The sequence below is a fragment of the Saimiri boliviensis genome, chromosome 18 (assembly GCF_048565385.1).
Source record: "Saimiri boliviensis isolate mSaiBol1 chromosome 18, mSaiBol1.pri, whole genome shotgun sequence".
Lineage (NCBI taxonomy): Eukaryota > Metazoa > Chordata > Mammalia > Primates > Cebidae > Saimiri > Saimiri boliviensis.
Window position 1 is genome coordinate 29247502 of NC_133466.1, and position 20058 is coordinate 29267559.

At 33.5% G+C, this 20058-nt stretch overlaps 1 protein-coding gene across 17 annotated transcripts in view; it reads left to right on the top strand.

Annotated features, from left to right (window-relative positions):
- ROBO2 (roundabout guidance receptor 2) overlaps positions 1-20058 on the top strand; it is a 1294416-nt gene that overhangs the window by 1235274 nt on the left and 39084 nt on the right. For 9 of the 17 annotated variants that reach the window (XM_039480471.2, XM_039480474.2, XM_039480473.2 and 6 more), the window contains 5 exons: positions 1194-1376; positions 7323-7365; positions 8805-8932; positions 14203-14484; positions 19813-19969. In XM_039480471.2, coding sequence (XP_039336405.1) covers positions 1194-1376; positions 7323-7365; positions 8805-8932; positions 14203-14484; positions 19813-19969 — 793 coding nt within the window. Of the gene's footprint in view, positions 1-1193; positions 1377-7322; positions 7366-8804; positions 8933-14202; positions 14485-14907; positions 15034-19812; positions 19970-20058 lie in introns of all 17 variants that reach the window. The other 8 variants (XM_074389490.1, XM_074389491.1, XM_074389492.1 and 5 more) reach the window with 2 other exon arrangements.

The following is a 20058-nucleotide window of genomic DNA, read 5'->3' on the forward strand; positions in this document are numbered from 1 at the left end:
GTTGACTGAGAGGTCCTTAAAGCAACCCTTAAACATACATGGGTCATAATTTTGAGTCAAAAACTACAGTCTTTTTTATTAGCTGCCACTTCAATCCTCCCAAAATATATGAAGTAGACAATACTCTGCCAACTAATTGACACAGGCTCTAGAAGATTCAGTGCCCTATGTAAGCTTACTGCTTACTTGGCTAGTAAGTGGCAGAGTTGATATTCAAATTCTCAACTTCAAAGACCATGATCTTTTTAATATATTGCAGTGCTGTAACTAAAACAAAGAAAATCCCACACATACCTTTGATGTGATATGCTTAAATGTGCCATTTATATTTTGCTTACCATTTACCTTTTAAAAGTCTTTGATTAGTCACTAATTAGGCATGATATTGACATTAGAAATCACTTAATTCCCAGTGTCTAAATTTCTTAATCTGCTAAATAAGCCCCTAAATCTTATGATTTCACAAGTTTAAGACCTATTTAAAGTGGATTGAGATTTTCTTAATTATCTGAGAGGTCCAAATTTTCCAAACATGACTAGTTGTAGAATAATCTTAGTCCAGATTTAAATGGATGTCTCAATAATGGAGACCTCAAAATTAATTTTTAATTATGCATGCTGATCTCTGTGAAGGCTGTTTACATAATGGTCATTGTTTTGTATAGTAGTTTTAATACTTTCCAGAAAATTAAAGGATATTTGATCAAAATAAATTCTTTGGTAGAATATTAAGGTCAACATGAAGTTACCTGTTCTTGTGAATTATGAACATTTTAAAATGGACAGTGCCTTAGCAGAAGGGCAATTTTCAAATACCCTGAGTTAAAAGTTGTAATTGCTTTCTTAAAAATGAGAACTATATTTAAAAACTCTTTATGTAATTCAAGATAAGTTATTAATTCAACTCTTAGTATTTATTTTCATAATAATTTATAAGGTGATAAATCAACATGTGGTTGTGAATCTGTCCATAGCAATCTACAACACAAGAGGTCAGTGTTCTTAATCACATTTCAAACTCATGATTTGATTACTCTTTTGAAAATTATGAACTATGTTTATCAATAATTGTGATAGGCTCAAAACAAGTATTTCCTGCCTTAAAATAATTTTTCTTCATTTTTGATGCACCATGTTTGTATTCCTGTGCTTATTTTTATTTTATTATTTACTAACACAATTTTTTTTAATAGGGAGACGTAATGAAGTTGTCATTACTGAAAACAATAACAGTATAACTGAGCAAATCACTGATGTGGTGAAGCAACCAGCCTTTATAGCTGGTATTGGTGGTGCCTGCTGGGTAATTTTGATGGGTTTCAGCATCTGGTTGTACTGGCGAAGAAAGAAGAGGAAGGGACTCAGTAATTATGCTGGTAAGTGACTATTTCTAGCTAAGAAAACCTCTTATCTGTAGGAATGTAATGAAATGAATAGAAGGAACAGAATTGAATAACAAATAAGTGATTTTGGCTTATTTTAGAAACCAGCACTGTAAAATGCAATTATATCCAACATGCTCTCATTTACTGCTCTTGACCATATCGCTTTATAACCACAGGGCAATCTTTTTGCTTGTTACTCCAGTGAAGCATAACAAGAGTACAAACTGATAAAATGCTCAACTTTTTTTCTCAACTAGTTCTTTGAAATCACAAACACACACAGACACACAGACACACACACACACACACACACACAATGTTTTACATGCTATGAAGCCATTTTGAGAAGTGAATTTACACAAGAGCATCACTAAAATACTCAGAAAAAAAGAAAAATATGAAATATAGCTTTTAGTGTATTAGGATGCAGATTACAATAGGAAATGTCTCTCATGAAAAATACAGGCAAGCAAAAATGTCACCAGAATTGATAAAAGCGATGAAGCATGAATTAAGTGATTTACTGTTCACTTAAATAGACTGTCTTACTACCATGCAAACAAGCAGTATTTTAAAAGAAAATGAAAGGAAAAGGAAGAAAGCGAGAAAGAAGCTGAAGCAGAACAATAAAAAGAAGACCCTAGGTGGTCTACATGTTCATAACAATGTTTTTTTCTTAGAATCCAAGACAGAGTTTCAAGGGCATCCTATATTGTGGCCTCCGTGGCAGAGAGAGAGAGGAAGAGAGAAAAGAGACACAGAGACACAAAATTATATAGTCAGTGATTGAGAGAATAAACTCAGTACTCTGGATCTATGTTCAATTACAATTTTAAGTGCAGTTTATTTAAAATATTTTTTCCAGCCACAATAACAAGAAATATCTCACAACATTTTATACGTTCTAGAATTTACAAAGGAGCAGTTTCAATTTGATATCATTCTACAAGCATGTAAGAAATTTTGGAAACATTATATTCAATCTTCTATTTCTAATATTAACTTTGGTAGGAAGCACAAATGTCTTTGTAACTGAGTTTGACAGCGGCATCATTGGTTGTTATGCTTTTAAGCTGCTGTGGCTTGTAGGTTCCCAAACTGCTGAGAATGTGGAAAGAGTGCAAAATGCTAAGTATAGCACTGACTTGGTTGCCTTGCTTGTTATTTGATGCATTTACATGTTTATGATCATTTCATTATAGCATTGTAGCTCATGCCTATATCTTCTGAAGATAAAATATATTCATTACTGGTTAGAATCCAGAACCAGAGAAAGCAGTACAGCCCATCCATTGACAAGGAGCTTCAATGTTGGGTGACATGCCATTCTCATTTCTCATTGGCTGCTGCCTCTCTGCTTCCTCATAATTTGGTACCTAAGTGCTGTATCACTTCAACAATGAGGGAGTCTTTGCAGAAGGGGGTGCTAGGCGATAACTCATGAGTGTCAAAGTCTTGAAAATTAATGATACTTTAATGTAATTTTTTGTTATGCAGTCCAGTTCTCGGCCTTCATTCCTGAAGATATTGGCCATCAACCTTTCTGTTTAATCATTCACCATGTTATATTATGTATCTGTGATACACTCGTATACATCATGTAAAACATAAGGTATAACTGATTTAGTTCACAGATTATTTTGTGTTTATCTCTTCACTTGACATTAGCAATGATAATAAAAAATTGACTATGCTGGTCAACTCAGCGCAAAGTTCTAATATATTCACATTTGGAATGTTGCATTTTTATCCTCCATACTTCTTCATTCACTCACTCCTTATGAATAAAATGTATCTCATAGCTAGTAAGTTTATGCTGTTAGTAAAATTACACCAGACAGACTTTTCTTCTTTGTTTAACAGCAATTCTTTGCAAAACCTATGCACTTGATTTGAAAATATATGTTGATCTTTGAGATTGACAAGAATAGTATATTTCCTATTATGGTTATTTTTTTTAATTGTGATTGATACTCATCTGCTTGTAGAAGAACTGCTAACTCAGAAGGTGCTATGTCCTTCAAGTATTTTGGAATAAGGCCAAGCCAGAGAGAAGCTTTCAGAACTTTTATACTTAACCGATAGATGGCTGGCTCTGAAGATAACAGATTTTCTGAAGCTCAGTAAATATAAACAATTTAATATGAGTGAGTAAATTAGGTGAAATGCCAAACACTTCACACATCGGTCTTAAAACTGTCAGTGAAATACAAATTATCGGACAAAATTATCCAAAGTCACTTAAAATATTTGATGGAATTTTTATACTCTGATTATCTGGGCTGAGTTAGTGCTTATTAAAAAAGGATTAATCTACATTCATATTTGAGAAATAGCTTATCAGGAAAGGGAATGAGGCTTGGCTGAAATATTAAAGTTTCCATTTGGAGTAGGAAAATGTGACCTAGTAGAGATAGGCACTCTGAAAGCTTCCTCACTCCAAATGTCAATTTACTGCAGTTATGTTTTTCTCCTCCTCTACCCCAGTTGTAGCAAGCATGAGATTAGGATTAATCCTGTGAGGTAATATTAGAGTTACTTTTTGTATGTCATAACCTTGCAAAATCTCTTTACCTTATTTATATATGTTATAAAAATTACAAGAAATTAAAAATATTTTATGCAATTCAAAAACATGTTAGATTGCAGCATCTGCAGAACTTTTTGGAAAACTTAGCACTCTTCGGTTAGTATAAGCTAAAATCTTTCGTATGTAACTCCTTGAAAGTTCTTAATTTTAGATGCTAGCAGAGACATCTGATTGAGATTCAGTTATTCTGTATATATCTCTTATAAGCACAAAGTTACTACTCTGTGATTGTCAAAATTGTGACAAGAACAGGATTGTCTGACCACTCCCAACCCTTCTTACAGCTTCAAGGCAAACATTTCTTTGAAATGAGAACCACCTCAAGATTGCTTTCCTTTTGCTGTGGCATTTTATTTGTATGTTCATCCCTCTGCACAACCAAAAAAATGCTGATCAAAATACCAGATATAATTTCCACTTTTGGAGTCCGAATTGTTCATCCTTATTGTAGTCTGCCTTAAATCTCATGGTCTAATAGAAGTTAGTCACTTTTGATCTACTCTTCAAAATAGAACAAATCTAAAAGTTTTGAAGACTAAAGTAAAAAAAATGAGACTTAAAAAAGTGTTCCCTTTTTTCTTTGCTTTGAAAACACAACTAAATAACCCCTTAAGATAAAAGTTTTCTTTTTTAAATCTCTTACAAAAATAATACAAAATGGAAAATTAGATTGTGTACTAAATTACTTATGAGACTTTTTAAGGTTATCAAATATTTACACAATGTAGTGTGAAGTTTTGCCTTTGTATAGTTAATATGCAGAGTTAAAACAGAGATAAATGTCTTTATAGAATATTTTGACACCCTATTAGCAGCCTGTTCGAACCATTCGAAAAGCATATTTTAATGCTGATAGGAACACAAACAGAAAATAGGTATGTCCTAAATGTTCAATATGAAATACTTTGAAATTGAGATTATTTTACTCATAGCATTCAGTTTTCAATTTCCAGATATGGGTCATACCTACTATAGCGTTCTTACTCAAACAAGTTTGCAAATTAACTTTAATGCATGATACATTTTTGATAAGGTTTCAGTGTTCCATTATAATACTTTAAAGTTTACATGTTATGAAGAACTTGCCACTGATTCGTGTAGTAAAGTTAAGTACAACTCAGTGTTTCTACCTCTGCTTCTCTTGTCCTCCTTTCCACTAATACTATCGATTGCTCTGGCAGTAACAGAAAGTTTGAATGGGACAAAAGAGCATCTAAATTAGGGAAAACTATTCTGCTTCTCACATATCTCTTAAACAGCACATTTTGAGGTGTAGCCCATCAGCATCTGCTTATTTGCATATTCACAATGAGATTCACACTATTATCTTAACTCTCTTTTAACAGACTAAAACAATCACTTGATAGTCCATTAAAAAAACCACAAACTAGAAAGTCACATCAAATGGAAAGCTAATTAGCTATACTGTTTTCACATTGCGTGTGTACTAATCAGGCGTTTGTTTAATATCTCCAGTGCTCAATTTTTTGCCTTAATTATTTCAGATTAATTCTTTTTTACTAAAAGCAGTTATTAAAGGGGCACAATGTGGGACAGATGCACTGCTGATTCCTGATTCCCTGCACTTAAGTGAGCCTTTTGCAATCTGTATTCTTTCATCTTCTCTGAGCATGTGCCTATATCTAGTCCTGAGCAGATGCAAAGGTTATGTCAAGATTGCTTTGCAATGCATTTGAAATATTACATGTAAAATTGATAAAACAGTATATTTCAGGTACCAATAAGAAATTCTTAAAAGCCCTAATGTGTTTTACTGTCTCATGAAGAGCCTTGGATTTTATTATCATATTGCCTGATTATGATATCATGAGAGGTAATATCAGTAGATAAACTTAAAGCAGGGACTGGGAAACTGCATTTGGAAATTTGTAATATTTACAAAGTGATCATCATATTTGATAGCCCAAACTTGAGAACAGAGGAGTTATGGAGAGTTATGCAAATTAAAAAGTATTCACTATATATATATATATATATATATATATATATATATATATATATATAAAGTGGTAATATATCCTCTATTTACTTAAAATATGAATCAGTTAATTAAATTTCATTTATTTTCACCTGTATTCACCACATTTAAAAAAAAATCACAGCAAATATAATCAACCCCTTCCAAAGATAGGGTTTATTGAGTTCACAGCTGTGAAAATGGTAGTATTTTTCCTTCCTTTCCAGTGCTTGTTTTAGCCAATCTAGATTAATTTTGGTCAGAATTGCAGGTTCATTGTACCTTTGCAAGCTATACACTTCTGAACACTACATTTAAAAAATAATAATTTTCTAGTTAACTAACCCAACAGTAAAATTTGATCTAAACCAATGTGAAGCTATTTGTAGACTTTATCCTACTAATCATGGATATTCACATTCCACTACAGAAAAACTAAATAACTTTGAGTACAGTTTACTGTCTTAGACTCTCTTTGTAGTATTCAAAGTATATTACATTTCCCAATTCTGAATCATTTTGGAGTTCAAATATATTTGGCTGCAAAAGTTTGAACAATGGATGATGGACCCAAACTGATAATAATATTCTTTGGCCAGCCCTTAAAATCCACTGTCATGTTATTGACTTTGTAGTCTTGAAACTGTCGACTGGAGACAGTGGATTCACTGGCTGTGGCTCTGGTGGATGCTTGTTGGTGTTGTTAATAAGTCCAATAGTTAGATGGAGGAGTCCACCTTTGTGATCACGACATACAATTAGGAATATATTCAGGATTGATTATCTGAAAATTTCATTTTTGTGACCATGTTATTCTCTATTAATTGTAGTTCATATCTATTATAATTATAGCTGTTTATGGCTATCATAAAAGAATTTGTGATTGTGAAAAACATATAGTCATTAAGTATTTGTTTTTCTTGCTTCATTAGGAGGACACAACATGTTTGAACTCTCCTGCTTCAATTTCAAAATTATGAGTAAAACACTTTTCCCTTCTAATTGGGACACCTTTGTTTTAAAACTAAAAGTCTTGATTTTGATAAATTCACAATAACGCTGCATTGATCTTTCAATACCACTATATATACTAATTGTAACAGGTTTGACATTTCAATGCAAATTGGTTCTTTAACGTAAACATGGATTTGGCTTAAAGAATTTTGAAATGTCCTATTAAAGTTGCATCAAATGATGGCTTTGCCTTGGGCCAAACCACTGCTTGTTACTCTCTGTACAATTATGTTAATTATATTTTGTTAAAATTCCCAGAGGCCTCAGCTCTAAACTAAGGGCCAATATACAGTTGTTATTAATTGTAATTAATATTGACTACTTGTATGTGTATATCTTCCTTTTTTTTTTACAGTTACATTTCAAAGAGGAGACGGAGGACTAATGAGCAATGGAAGGTATGCTAAGGAGATTTTTTTTTATTATTATTGTTATATTTAATCAGGACTGCAGAACTCTATAGTAAGAGGCTATTACTGTAATAAATGATCACTTATAAGTCTGAGAATTCTAGGAGGAATTAAATGGCTTACCACAAAGTTTAATGATCTATCTGTTGTGCACTTTAGAGGAATCAAGTCCAGATGTTTCATATCTCCCAGATGCCTCTGAAGAAATTAGTAGTAAATATCACATGGAATGTGTTCATTTGTTAGCAGGATGTTTATTGCATTAATTAGACATTAGCAAATGAAGTTGCTGTTGTTTAAGACTCCTTATTGGCTCTCACTAAATTGCTGTGAGTGAACAATTACACAAAATCGATCACAAAGTAAATGATTCATGGATGATGAATAGGCTGTAGATTGATAGGACTGGATTCCACAACTTTGGATACTCAATTGAAATTGATAAAAGCTGATAACAAACTCATATATCCTCATCTATTTTCCCTTTGCCAATATGGAGATTGTAATTAGGCTCTGGTAATAACTTCCAATCTCCCATTTAATCAATATTTTAGCAAAAAGAGATTAAGTCTAATGAGAGTTAGTGCATGTAGCAAGAAAGCAGTTGGGTCTTCTTATTGCTGTTTCCATAGAAACACATGTTTCTCTTAGGGATTGTACCAGAAGGGGTCTATCAAAAAGAAAAAAGTGTAATGATTATAGATGTTCCATTCCCTGGTAAATATGCTAGTAGTCTGGAAAGGAATCAGAATCCCATCTTTTATATTAAAGGAGGAGTTCTTTATTAAATATGATGTGAAGGAAGTTTTTCTCATAGACTGTACTCACATGCTGGATCATATCACAGTGTATCCTTTATTACCCTAAACAAAACCCTTAATATACACTTACTATTTTGCAATTTAGAGAACTTGGAAATATGCTATTGATGGAACAGTGCAAATACCATTCATTAATTTCCCTTAAGTTCCTTGCCTCCAAATCAAGCATGAGGGCTCATAACAAGGGTTACAGCCTAGAGTGGACAGATACGTAAGGGAGCTGCAGGAATTGAGGAAAGAATAGCCCAAAGTCTTAGATATGGCTGGCATAGAGCTGTCACTTTGAGCAGTTGTTCCTTTGAGGTGCCAATTTATCATCAAACCTTGCTTTGGGATCCTAGTATGTAAATGATTCCTACCAATTTCAGGACAGACACCTGAATTCATTTGGACATCGACAGAATACCTGGCAAGGACTCCCTCCTTCCACTGTTGGGGTTGATCTATGTACAACCTTAATGAATTGCTGGAGTTCTTTAATTCTAGGGAGTATACATATATAAATTTGAAGTCAATTAATATCTTCAATTTTTATATTGCATGAGACGGCTGTCAAAATCTTGCACTGAGCTTCATGGGTTGATTTACTTGTAATTTCTGTTTCAGCCGTCCAGGCCTTCTTAATGCTGGTGATCCCAACTATCCATGGCTTGCTGACTCTTGGCCAGCCACAAGCTTGCCAGTAAATAATAGCAATAGTGGCCCAAATGAGATTGGAAATTTTGGCCGTGGAGGTAAGTTGTGCTTTTTAAAATAATGTTATTTGAGTTCTTTCTTTCTTTCTTTCTTTCTTTCTTTCTTTCTTTCTTTCTTTCTTTCTTTCTTTCTTTCTTTCTTTCTTTTTACCTTCCTGGATTTTTTTAAAGAGACATATCAGAGAGGATTTTCTCTCATAATTCAAATTAGTGAAGCATATGCACTAACAGTGCCGTACATTTACCAAATATTTTAATGTAAAGCTATCGTGTCTACATTACCTTGAGTAAAACCAAACTTTTAAGGAAGATATTACTAACCAAGTTGAATATTTGCTTCCAAGATTGTTGGTACAAGATGACTGAACTCAGAAACTATTTTGCCAACTAGGCCTTACGGTTTTGGAGCAGAGGTTTCTTTTCTCTGTCTCATTTAATATGTGTTTATTGAGCATCTCCTGTGTACCTGGCACTATGGAAGACTGTAAGAATCTAATATTGATATAAAGAAGACGGTTCTTGCCCTCATAAGATATGTCATTTAAGAAATAACAATTAAGTTAATATGACAACATGTTGAGAGATAACTTTTCTATAGTTTCACACATAATCATTATTACTCAAAAAAAAAAAAAAAAAAAAAAAGACAAAAAGGTGCTACATACCCAACATGCTTAAGCTTTGAAAAGTTAGTGCCTGAGTCTTCTCCCTATGGGTTTGTAAGAAGACAGAAGTAACCTACTGTAAATAACTATCAGCTTCCCCCGACTTCACCTTTTAATCCAGTCAAATAGGAGAGAGCTGGGTTTAGAGAAAGATGGGAGGAAGAGAGAATTCTCTGATCTCAGTGTGGCTTGGCAGGTTCATGTGAGTTTTCCATTGGTGGAAGATTGTACAGACATTAAATGTACGTAAACTGCCTCTATGAACAGATGAATATTTAAGTTGATACCTGAAGGAAGCTTCAGAATGAGTCAAAAGTATGAATTAAAAAAGTGTGTAGAAAAGAAATTGCTCTATTTTAAGTTCCAGAAATAAGAGAGACATTGACCTACTTGAGAAATGGAGGAATTTCCTAATGACTTGAGTGTAAAGTATGAGGACACAGAAATGGTAGGAAATATAGGACAGATAACAGTGAACTTTTTAAGCCACATAAAGAGTTTAGACTTTGTTGAGAGGTAATCAAAAGCCCTTGATGGATTTTTAAGAGGAGAATGCTGGGATCCAAGTACTGATTTAAGTCATGCAGCCTGCTGCTCGATGAAGAATAGAGTAACAGTAGAAAATTGGAGTGATTAATTACAAGAGTGCTGTGATCCAGGCAAAGCTGGATGAATTCACTGTAAGATTTCTGCACTTTTAGAATTAATGAAGGAGACCCAAAACTGTGTTACATTTTTCTGAGTCCACATAAGCCTTGATGTGTTGATTTCATGATGAGTATATAACCAGGTTGACTGAGAATAATATTCTTCATACTTTCTCTTTAAGAATGGACTATATTTAAAATTCTATTTCAAATAATGAAGCTAGTAATTATTGCATAAGTCTGTATTCTGTCAATACCAACTATAAGAAGAGGAACTCCCTTTCTTTCTGCAAATAAAATATGGAAAATAACCATTCCTACCTCATAGGTGTGTAATGAGGATTAAATAGATAACTCTCTCTATATATATAGTAAACCTATACTATATATATATATATATATATATATATATATATATATATATATACTTTAGTTTTATATATATATATAACATATATAGTAATCCTAGATATATATATATATATATATATATATATATATATATGTGTGTGTGTGTGTGTGTGTGTGTGTGTGTGTGTGTGTGTGTTTATATATAGGTTTAGCACACACACACATATATGATTACTTTGTGCTAAACATATATATGTTTAGCATAAAGTTTGACATACCATCAATGACTACTGGACATCAGTAGAGTGAGAGAATGAAAAGTAAGTTACATGACTTCTCAGCTTCCTCTTCTGCTTCTGTAAGCCAACACACCTACTTAGTACTCTTAATTGCTCAGAGACTCTGATAGTGGCTTGCTCCCCTAAGTGAACCGACTGTGAGTAACTGTAGGCTATCTATCACTTTGCCGTGGGTAGTTTCTGTACCTGAGCACCTCCTCATCAGGAAACAAGAGTCTCCCTCCCCTTGCTATGTAGATTGATTCTGTCAAAAAGAATTCTATTCCCAAAGATTTTTATCAATCAAGGAATAGCTGCCTCTTTTACCTTTTGTATTTTATAGAAATGATACCACATTCTAGTGTTATATCAAGAAGAAGTAAATGCTTACAGATGGAGAAAATGATTATTTTTTTCAGTTTCCACAGGCTACATTAACATCTAAAATGTCTCAGTCAAATTTAACCAAAGGGTATACTTGGAGATTTGCAAGGTTTTTCTTCCATTTTCACTTCATTTTCATGATGTGAAATATTTCACAGATGAACAGCAAGGCCAATAGAAAGTTTTCGTAGGGTTGACTGTATGTCCTATCCATGTAATAGTCATTTTAAACATTTGCTATGTGCCAGAAATACTTTTAGGATATTTTGTGTATTTTAATTCATTTTGCCTCCATAGTAATGTATGAAATAGATAATCATATTTCTATTTTAAGGATCAAGAAACTAAGGTTTCTCAAGATAAATAATTTGAGATCTGGTTGTAGAAAACTCTGCTTTGTATTATAAAGGTAAATTCACATGTATGAGTACATAACCATATTCACTCGGAAAAATAAGGATAGATACTGACACTTTCCCTTTAAGAATGAAATGAAAATACATGTTTGAATGTAATAAAATAGTATTTGTAATAACACACTTACTAATTATAGCACAAATCTACATTTTATCAAAGCAAACCATAAAAATATTATTTAACCATTCAAGTCAGCAAGTGCTTACTCTCTTCAAAACACTGGATGAGCAATTATGAAAATGCAGACCTAGCCCATATGCTCCTGTCTTCAAGTGACTTTATGATACAGTGAAGGAGACAGTCATTCATATAGATAATTATATAAAACGAAAGGAAATAAATGTGAATATAAGTATAACCAAAGGCCTGAAAAACTACAGAATCAATTACCAATTCCAAGTAGAGGAAGTGTTTCTGTAACTCATAGGTTTCAAGCACAAGTGTTAACAAACACCAGTCAGACAGCCTAAAACATTAAGGATGGCTAGGTGAGGACTGTGATAAATGAAAATGGAAAAAAAGCCCTGCCTAAAGATGATATCACCTATTTAGGTCTAGCCTTTGGGGAGGAAGGCCGGCCCAGAGTTTCAAATCATCTGATATTACAGGACTCTCCTTAACATCCAAATATTCATGTGCTATATTCCAATATTTCAATGTTATAATATAATTCAGTCTATTTTTTGAAAATGTAGGGATGATCAAGACAATATGCGCCTAAAAATCAGTACAGAAGCACTTAGACTTAAAGGCTAACTGTAATTTCATCTAGCAGGGAGAGGAGAGATTCGAAATCCAGACCCATAGCATTAGTTGTATAGCAATATTATGTAGGATTCGATGCTTGGACCATTTTATTTCATTTTTTTATCATTTGAGCACACAGCCATTTGAAAAGCTTGCCATTGAAGTGGCTTGCTCTTCACATATAAAGCTTTGGAGAACTTCAAATTCAAAGTGTGTGAAATTGGAGCCAAGTTAGAGAACCATTGATATTCAGCTAATGTCAGTGAAAGACATGGTGGAAGTGGCAGAAGCAAAAGTCTGAAAACTCACCCAGAGTCAAGGATCTATTTTCACCAGTTTGGATATACTACACATTAAAATTTTTTGAGAAATAAAAATAATGTTAACACTTGAGAATGCTGCACGTTAACATCCAATTTTGCGATTAGTACATAGCTCAAAGAAAGAAGGGCAAGAAAGTAGTTCCAAAGTTGTGAAATTCAAAAATAATGTCATTTGCTAATACAACCTGAATTATGAATTTAAATATGTTTAACAATTTCACTGATATACATTTAAGATACTTACTTCACTATCTTAAGTACATATCCACTTAAATGTAAAATAATTCCAATTCAAAAACTTCAGAAAGACTTAAGTTATACAGTGTACAAAACACATTATACCTTTCTTTCTACAGTTGCTAAAGAAGGCAATTTTAGCATATGTAAAATTCAAAAGTAAAAGTAATATTTCTATAAGAATTTTTATTTCAGGTACTATTGGGTATCAGCTAATCTAAAAGTTTTAAGATAATTGAAAATGTCCTATAATGAAGAAATGAAGTGATTTGATGACCTCAAGTCCCATGAAGTGAAGCTTTCAGAATATAGATTATTATAAAATGTACTGTATAATAATTAGATTCATTTTAACTCTACATGATTAAAACTCGTGTCATTTAGTGATTTCTATTTTAGATTCACTTAGTATCTTTCTTCCAAAAATGGAAAATAAGAGCTCAGGGGAGAGGTGGCAGTTCTGAATTATAAAGCATCATGTAAAAATAATTCAGCATACCAAAATGAAAAATGGACTGATTGATATTCAGCATGGTTCCTGAAGTTTAATTTTACTCTTGCTGTATTACAACATGAAACTGTAATTCTGTAGTTTGGAGTTGATAGCATAAATTAAAAAGTCACCAATCACTGAGATTGCTTTTTCCATAGTGAAATCCTGCTATGTTGTGAAAATGACTTATTCATGAAAATTTTCCTTTGTTATCCAAGAAAAAAGAATGTATTCTCCATTTCTGGAGCAATGAAATCACATCAGTAAGTGGCAAGCTAAAACTTCAAAAAATGTACTTCACAGTCAAGATAGTATAATTTTGGAAATGTTTGCATATTATATTCAGCAGTTATAGTCTATATCTCTTAGGATAAAGTGGAAAGAGATGTTTTACATCTGTGATTTGTGGGTTCACTATCATTGCTACTGTAAAGTGCTAACACTTTTATTGGTTCTGAAACAGTGTGAGCAACGAAAAGCATTTTCCAGTAGTGAAATATCTCAAACTTCTCATTCATGGTTGAAGGAAATCGGGGGAGGGGTGTTTTAAGCAGTGAGACGTGAAGGGCGAGCGGTAGGCCTGCCTGTCACTGAGGCTGGTAGCTTGGCGATGGTTGTACATCATCTACCCTTCAGTGGCTCATGAAGCCCATCTCAGCTGAAATGCAAACGTGCAGTGTGACACACTTATTTTTCATCGTCAACCCTGATAGTTTTGGGCTTCCGGTGCCTCATTAAATTGTTTCATTTCCCTATGTTCACCACAGATGTGCTGCCACCAGTTCCGGGCCAAGGGGATAAAACAGCAACGATGCTCTCAGATGGAGCCATTTATAGCAGCATTGACTTTACTACCAAAACCACTTACAACAGTTCCAGCCAAATAACACAGGCTACCCCATATGCCACCACACAGATCTTGCATTCCAACAGCATACATGAATTGGCTGTCGATCTGCCTGATCAACAATGGAAAAGCTCAATTCAGCAAAAAACAGATCTGATGGGATTTGGTTATTCTCTACCTGATCAGAACAAAGGTAACAATGGTGAGTCAGGTTCTTGAGTCCTGAGGAGTTATTTTCATATCATTTGTGCATGAGATAGAAATTAGTATTTGTTGTTGTTTCAGTGATTCATTACCAGGTTTTCTATCTTAACTAAAAAAGATACTGGCATGTTTCCAGTAACTTGAATAATTCTTACCACCACCACTGCCACCACCACCGTCACCACCACCACCACCGCTACCACCACCACCACACACCAGCGCCAATCGGTTTCATCTTTTAGCTCCTTTTCAACATAATGATCAGCAATCCATCCCTACCTCCATTAGGACAGGCTAGACAAAACATTCCTCCACTCTCCCACAACATCTGCTTTTGAGTTGCTAACTGCATGTTCTGCATGGGCTTGTGCTGTGAACTAATCACATGATGCCACTATGACCTCTGCCCTTTAACCCTTAGCCTTACTTTACATTCCTGACTACCGATTGGCTGAGGGATTGTCTAATAGAATGCCACACAACCAGTCTCAGGATTTCAGCACCACCAGCTCTCACAACAGCTCAGAAAGGAGTGGCAGTCTCTCAGGTTGGTCTCATCACAGTAAGGAGAAATATTTGTCTGTCACCAGCATATGACCTGTGTTCCTAACAACCATGAAGATATACTGAATCGCAGCTCCCTGTCAGGCCTGTATCTATCAAATGGCAATAAGAGTTTATGCTGATGAAATTCTGCCTTAATGGGAGAAAGGGAAGAGAAAAATCACTGTCCCCTTTTATATACTAACTATACAAGGATATATTTAAAGAAAAATTATACCATTCTACTAAATTCTATTTGTTAAAGCACAGAGTAAAGACAATTTTATGATGAAAAAATTATACATGAAAGTCAATTCCATGTCATGGATACTAAAAGATGAATTCAACTACAGTGAAAATGATTATGGAGTGCTTCATAATGTTAGTATATCATTGATGTGACTTCCTATTTTTGGACAAGATTTCAAAATATTATGTAATAGGATTTTTTATCTGTTGAATGATAGATATTCTAATGTACTGTACAGGAAATTTAATATGGAAAATTAGTATTAATATTTAATTTCCAAAGAAATCATACAATCTTTGATATGGATAATTCTTTTATGGTATAAATTTTAATATGTATTTGAGACATAGCAGCCAAACTAACAATATATAATGTAGGTATTACGTAGCACAAATGGAAAGAAATACCTTTTACTGGACAGAAGTATAAACCTACTGTAATGACTTATAAGTGAAATCTTCCTGGCCCAAAGATCCTTACCTATAAAATGAGGTGGTTGTAGTAGACACACTTTAACTTTCAACCATAACATTTACATTGTACGGCTGATGACTTTGTGCATTTCTAATTTATTCCATGACCCCACTTGCTTAATTTGTTTGGATTAACTACATGCTGTTTGTTTGTACTGAGATTTTGTTTTATTTGTTTAATTACAGGTTATTTGTAAAAGATTATAGTGTATTATGGCATGTCACAGGCTACCAGGCATCAAGGCCATAAAGAGTTAAACTTTTTACATCATTAGGGTAACATTTTCTAAATTACTTTTCCTCAGGAGATGGAACCCTTTCAGTCTGAAAATGTTAATGCTCCCTCTTCCCTTCAAAATGACTCATTTGCTTTTCTTGCCTACTGGTAGAATTAGATACATTATAGAATCCAGAAAATTTTAAACATCTGTTATGAATTTAAACGGGTTTAATAATATAGGAGAATTTTTTGAATGACCTTGTATGTCATTTAGACTGCCATTTATTTATAGTAAGTCTCACGATTGTTCTGAATAATTAAAAAGTAATTTATCCTGGGCTTCCTTTTTATTTTATTAAAGATATATAAAGTCACATGCAGTATGTAAAAATCAATCTGTATACTATAAGCCTAAGACTTTTAAAAATCTTTAAGATTACTAAGACTTTAAAAATCTTTAAGTATTCTATATGTGTTGATTGCCACCACCAAGTTTTAAAAGTTACCTTTTGAGTAATTGTAAGCAGAACACGATTCATAATAGTGCTTAGTGCTTTTTTGAATCCATTAATCTCCTGAGTGACATTTATATATATCTATGAATTATATTAACTACTTCATCTACATTTGAATGCAAAATTACTTAAAGTGATGATAGAAAGCATTCTTTAGTAGGTGAGAGTGAAGTGATTATTCTCTTTTTAGTTTAGTTCAATTGAGTTTAATATTAGAGTTTTGTTTTATGCTTATAATCATAGGTATGTTTCCTAAGGCTTAAGTTTAAGATCAAACCACCTTGTGGATAGCTAATCATATGGTATTATAAGATTTTCTTAATTTGTGCATAGCAATGTAAGCAATTTAAAATAATCACAGTGATAAAAGTGGACATTTCTGAATTCTTTGAGTGTATCACCCTCTTTGAAACACTTATAAGTTATTCAATACACAAGTTCTGAGCACTTCCATTAAAAATCTCATCATTGAAAATATAAAATCACCAGCATGAGCAACATGGCAAAACACCATTTCTAAAAGAAATGCAAAACTTAGTCAATTATGCTGGTGCTCGACTGTATTCCCAGCTACTCGAAAGGCTGGGGTAGATGGATGCTTGAGCCTGGGAGGCTGAGGTTGCAGTGGATGTGATCACACCACTGCACTCCAGCCTGGGTGACAGAGTAAGACCCTGTCTAAAGAAAAAAAAAAAAAAAAAAAAAAAAATATATATATATATATATATATATATATATACACACACACACATACACACGCACACACCCACACACATTATATACACCTAAATTAAATATATTTGTAATTCATTAAAATATTCTCTCTTAAAAGATAATATAGGCAATTCTCACCCTAAAATTAGTAAGGGTTCTTTGTTTACAAATAACAGCAGTAGACTGTGGCTCACTTCACTCAAGATTCAGATGTCAGAGAATGTTAAGTGGCTTTGGTTCTGTCATATGCTCTCCACCATGCTATGAGCCTACCACTTAGCTCACTGCTAAAAGAGGTAAGGTGTGTTGCTTAGTAATCCTACCCATACTGCCCACAATGAGAGTGCAGAAATATTCCTCAAAGAAGTGAAAGTGGATGATGGATAGAAAGCCCTCACAAATTTCTTTTGCGAATCACCTCTGTTTCCAAAATACATTTTAAAATCTGTTTGGAAAAGTAGGTGATAAATGGCTTTCTTGAACTTTGAAAAATGAGTTCAACAGAATTCAGGGCTCTAGAAGTAGTAATTTCCAGTAAAAAGCTGCTGCACTCCGAATTCTGATTTTTCTCTTACTGAGTGACTATAGACCACATAACACTTGGAATGAACCTCAGTTACTTTATCTATAAATGGAGATGCAAGAACTTGTCTATTTCTGTCACTCAGTTCTGGTGGTGATCACCTCAAATTTCTAAAGGTACTATGGAAAATGAAAAGCACTTTTTATATATAAATAAATAAGGAATAAAGGAGGTGTAACTAGAGAGAAAGCTACAAAAGACAAGTAGCTTAAACTATCCTCCTTTCAATCACTGAAATGGAGTTCTGATATTACAGCAGAAAAGATGATCCCTGTTTTATAATTTTGCCGACTCATCAGGAAGCAAAAGGATTAAGGTTCATCTACCTTAAAGAAAACCGTTACAGATTTATAGTAAAGCAAGTTTATTCTTATTCTGAGAGTCAGGCTACTTGTGGGATACTCACTGGGCCTGGAGAAGTTGGGAGTAGAGAAAGCTTTAGAAATCAAGAGGAGCTCTGTTTGCTCTAAAATAGAGTATATGGGAAAGGAAGAATACAATGTGTGATATGTATTGAATGTTCGGTACATTCTGAGTACTTAATATGCATTGTCTCTTGTAATTCTCAAAACAGTTCAAAGAAGTAGTAACTTTATATCTGTTTTACATGTGTAAAAATGTAGGCAGTAACTATTGAGTAACTTATCTAGTAAGTGGGAAACTGGTCTGTAAATCCAAAACCAAACTCTTATCCTCTAAGCAGACTACCAAACAAGTATAATAAAAGGCATGGTGAAACAATTTGTGTGCAGGAATATTCTTTTAAATGTGTGTAGGTATGCATGCTATGTGGAAAATACATACAATTTTATAACTGGCAATAAAGTATATCTCTAGTTTAGCAGTTTTATCACTTCCTGGTGCTCAAATATGTTGCTATTAAATTACATAATATTCTGATTTGGCTGATGCAGCTGAGTAATTGGTAGAAGAAAGGAGAAGAGTAGACTTCTAGTGATACTATGATATGTTGCTAGATAGCCCTGCTACAAATAATTTTTTTCTCACAACTTGTGGTACCAGAAAGATGAAGTCCCAAGGATCAGTTAGATTTTCAGCAGATATATTGCTGTAGGCTGTGGTGGGAGTCATGGAAGTTACATAGGGTCCCCTGAAATGCACTTTGTTATTCTGCTCCAAGAAGTACTCATTCTTCATCTAACTGTGGTCCAGTTTTAAGACAGAAGCTTTATTTGCTTAATTTTGGAAGAGTAAAAACTATGGCACTGTCCAACTGTTAAATTATAGTTAGTATATTTTATTAAGCGCTGTGTAATCCTAGATATGGCTCATATGCTGCCGGCTTACTTTCTGCTCTTATTTTGTGCATGATTTCATGTGTATTACAATGCTCCTGAAACTGATTACTGTATTAATTTTTCCTCCTTTTTGGAATGTTATGAAATGTTATGCTTAAAATAGCTAAGAACTATTAACATTTATATGCTAAAATAATCATGCCATTCATTAGTTTAAAGGTCTATAAAATGTATCATGGTGAAATATTTACAGTTATTTTCCCGATTGTAGCCGATTGATTTTTATCAGTTACTTTTAAGATAAAAATTGTTACTCTCCTGGATTAATTAAATTGAATAAGTTCTAATGGAAAAGTTTAGCCTGTATCCTTAGACCCTGCATTTTCCACTGAGAGAAATTATGCAAAAGAGTATTATAAGTGCACTAAAATTTGACATTTAAAAGAATTTGTTATGGCCCATTATTTCCTCTAACAATGGAAACATGCAGGCAGCAGACATGAATAAATCAATAAGCATGCTTTTGATACAGCAGCCATGTTTTTGGTTTATTCAGCTCTGCTGTTAATGCACTGGGGAAAAAAAAGCAATATCATTTTGAGTGATTTATTAAAATATTTTCCTTATTATATCATTTCATTGTTTATAGCTTTTAACAACTCCAACAGACTGATTCTGGTGTTTTGAAACATAAATACATCTTGCCATCTGATATATTCTATTTATTCTGATATTTGGCATCTCTGAATAAACACATCATTACTTTCAGGTGGGAAAGGTGGAAAAAAGAAGAAAAATAAAAACTCTTCTAAACCACAGAAAAACAACGGATCCACTTGGGCCAATGTCCCTCTACCTCCTCCCCCAGTCCAGCCTCTTCCTGGTACAGAGCTGGAACACTATGCAGTGGAACAGCAAGAAAATGGGTAAAAATATTTTTTTTCCTAACAAAATGGCCAGGGCTCTCCTCTCCTCTCTGCTGTTCATTTTTGCCATCATCTTGTGTTCTCTTATT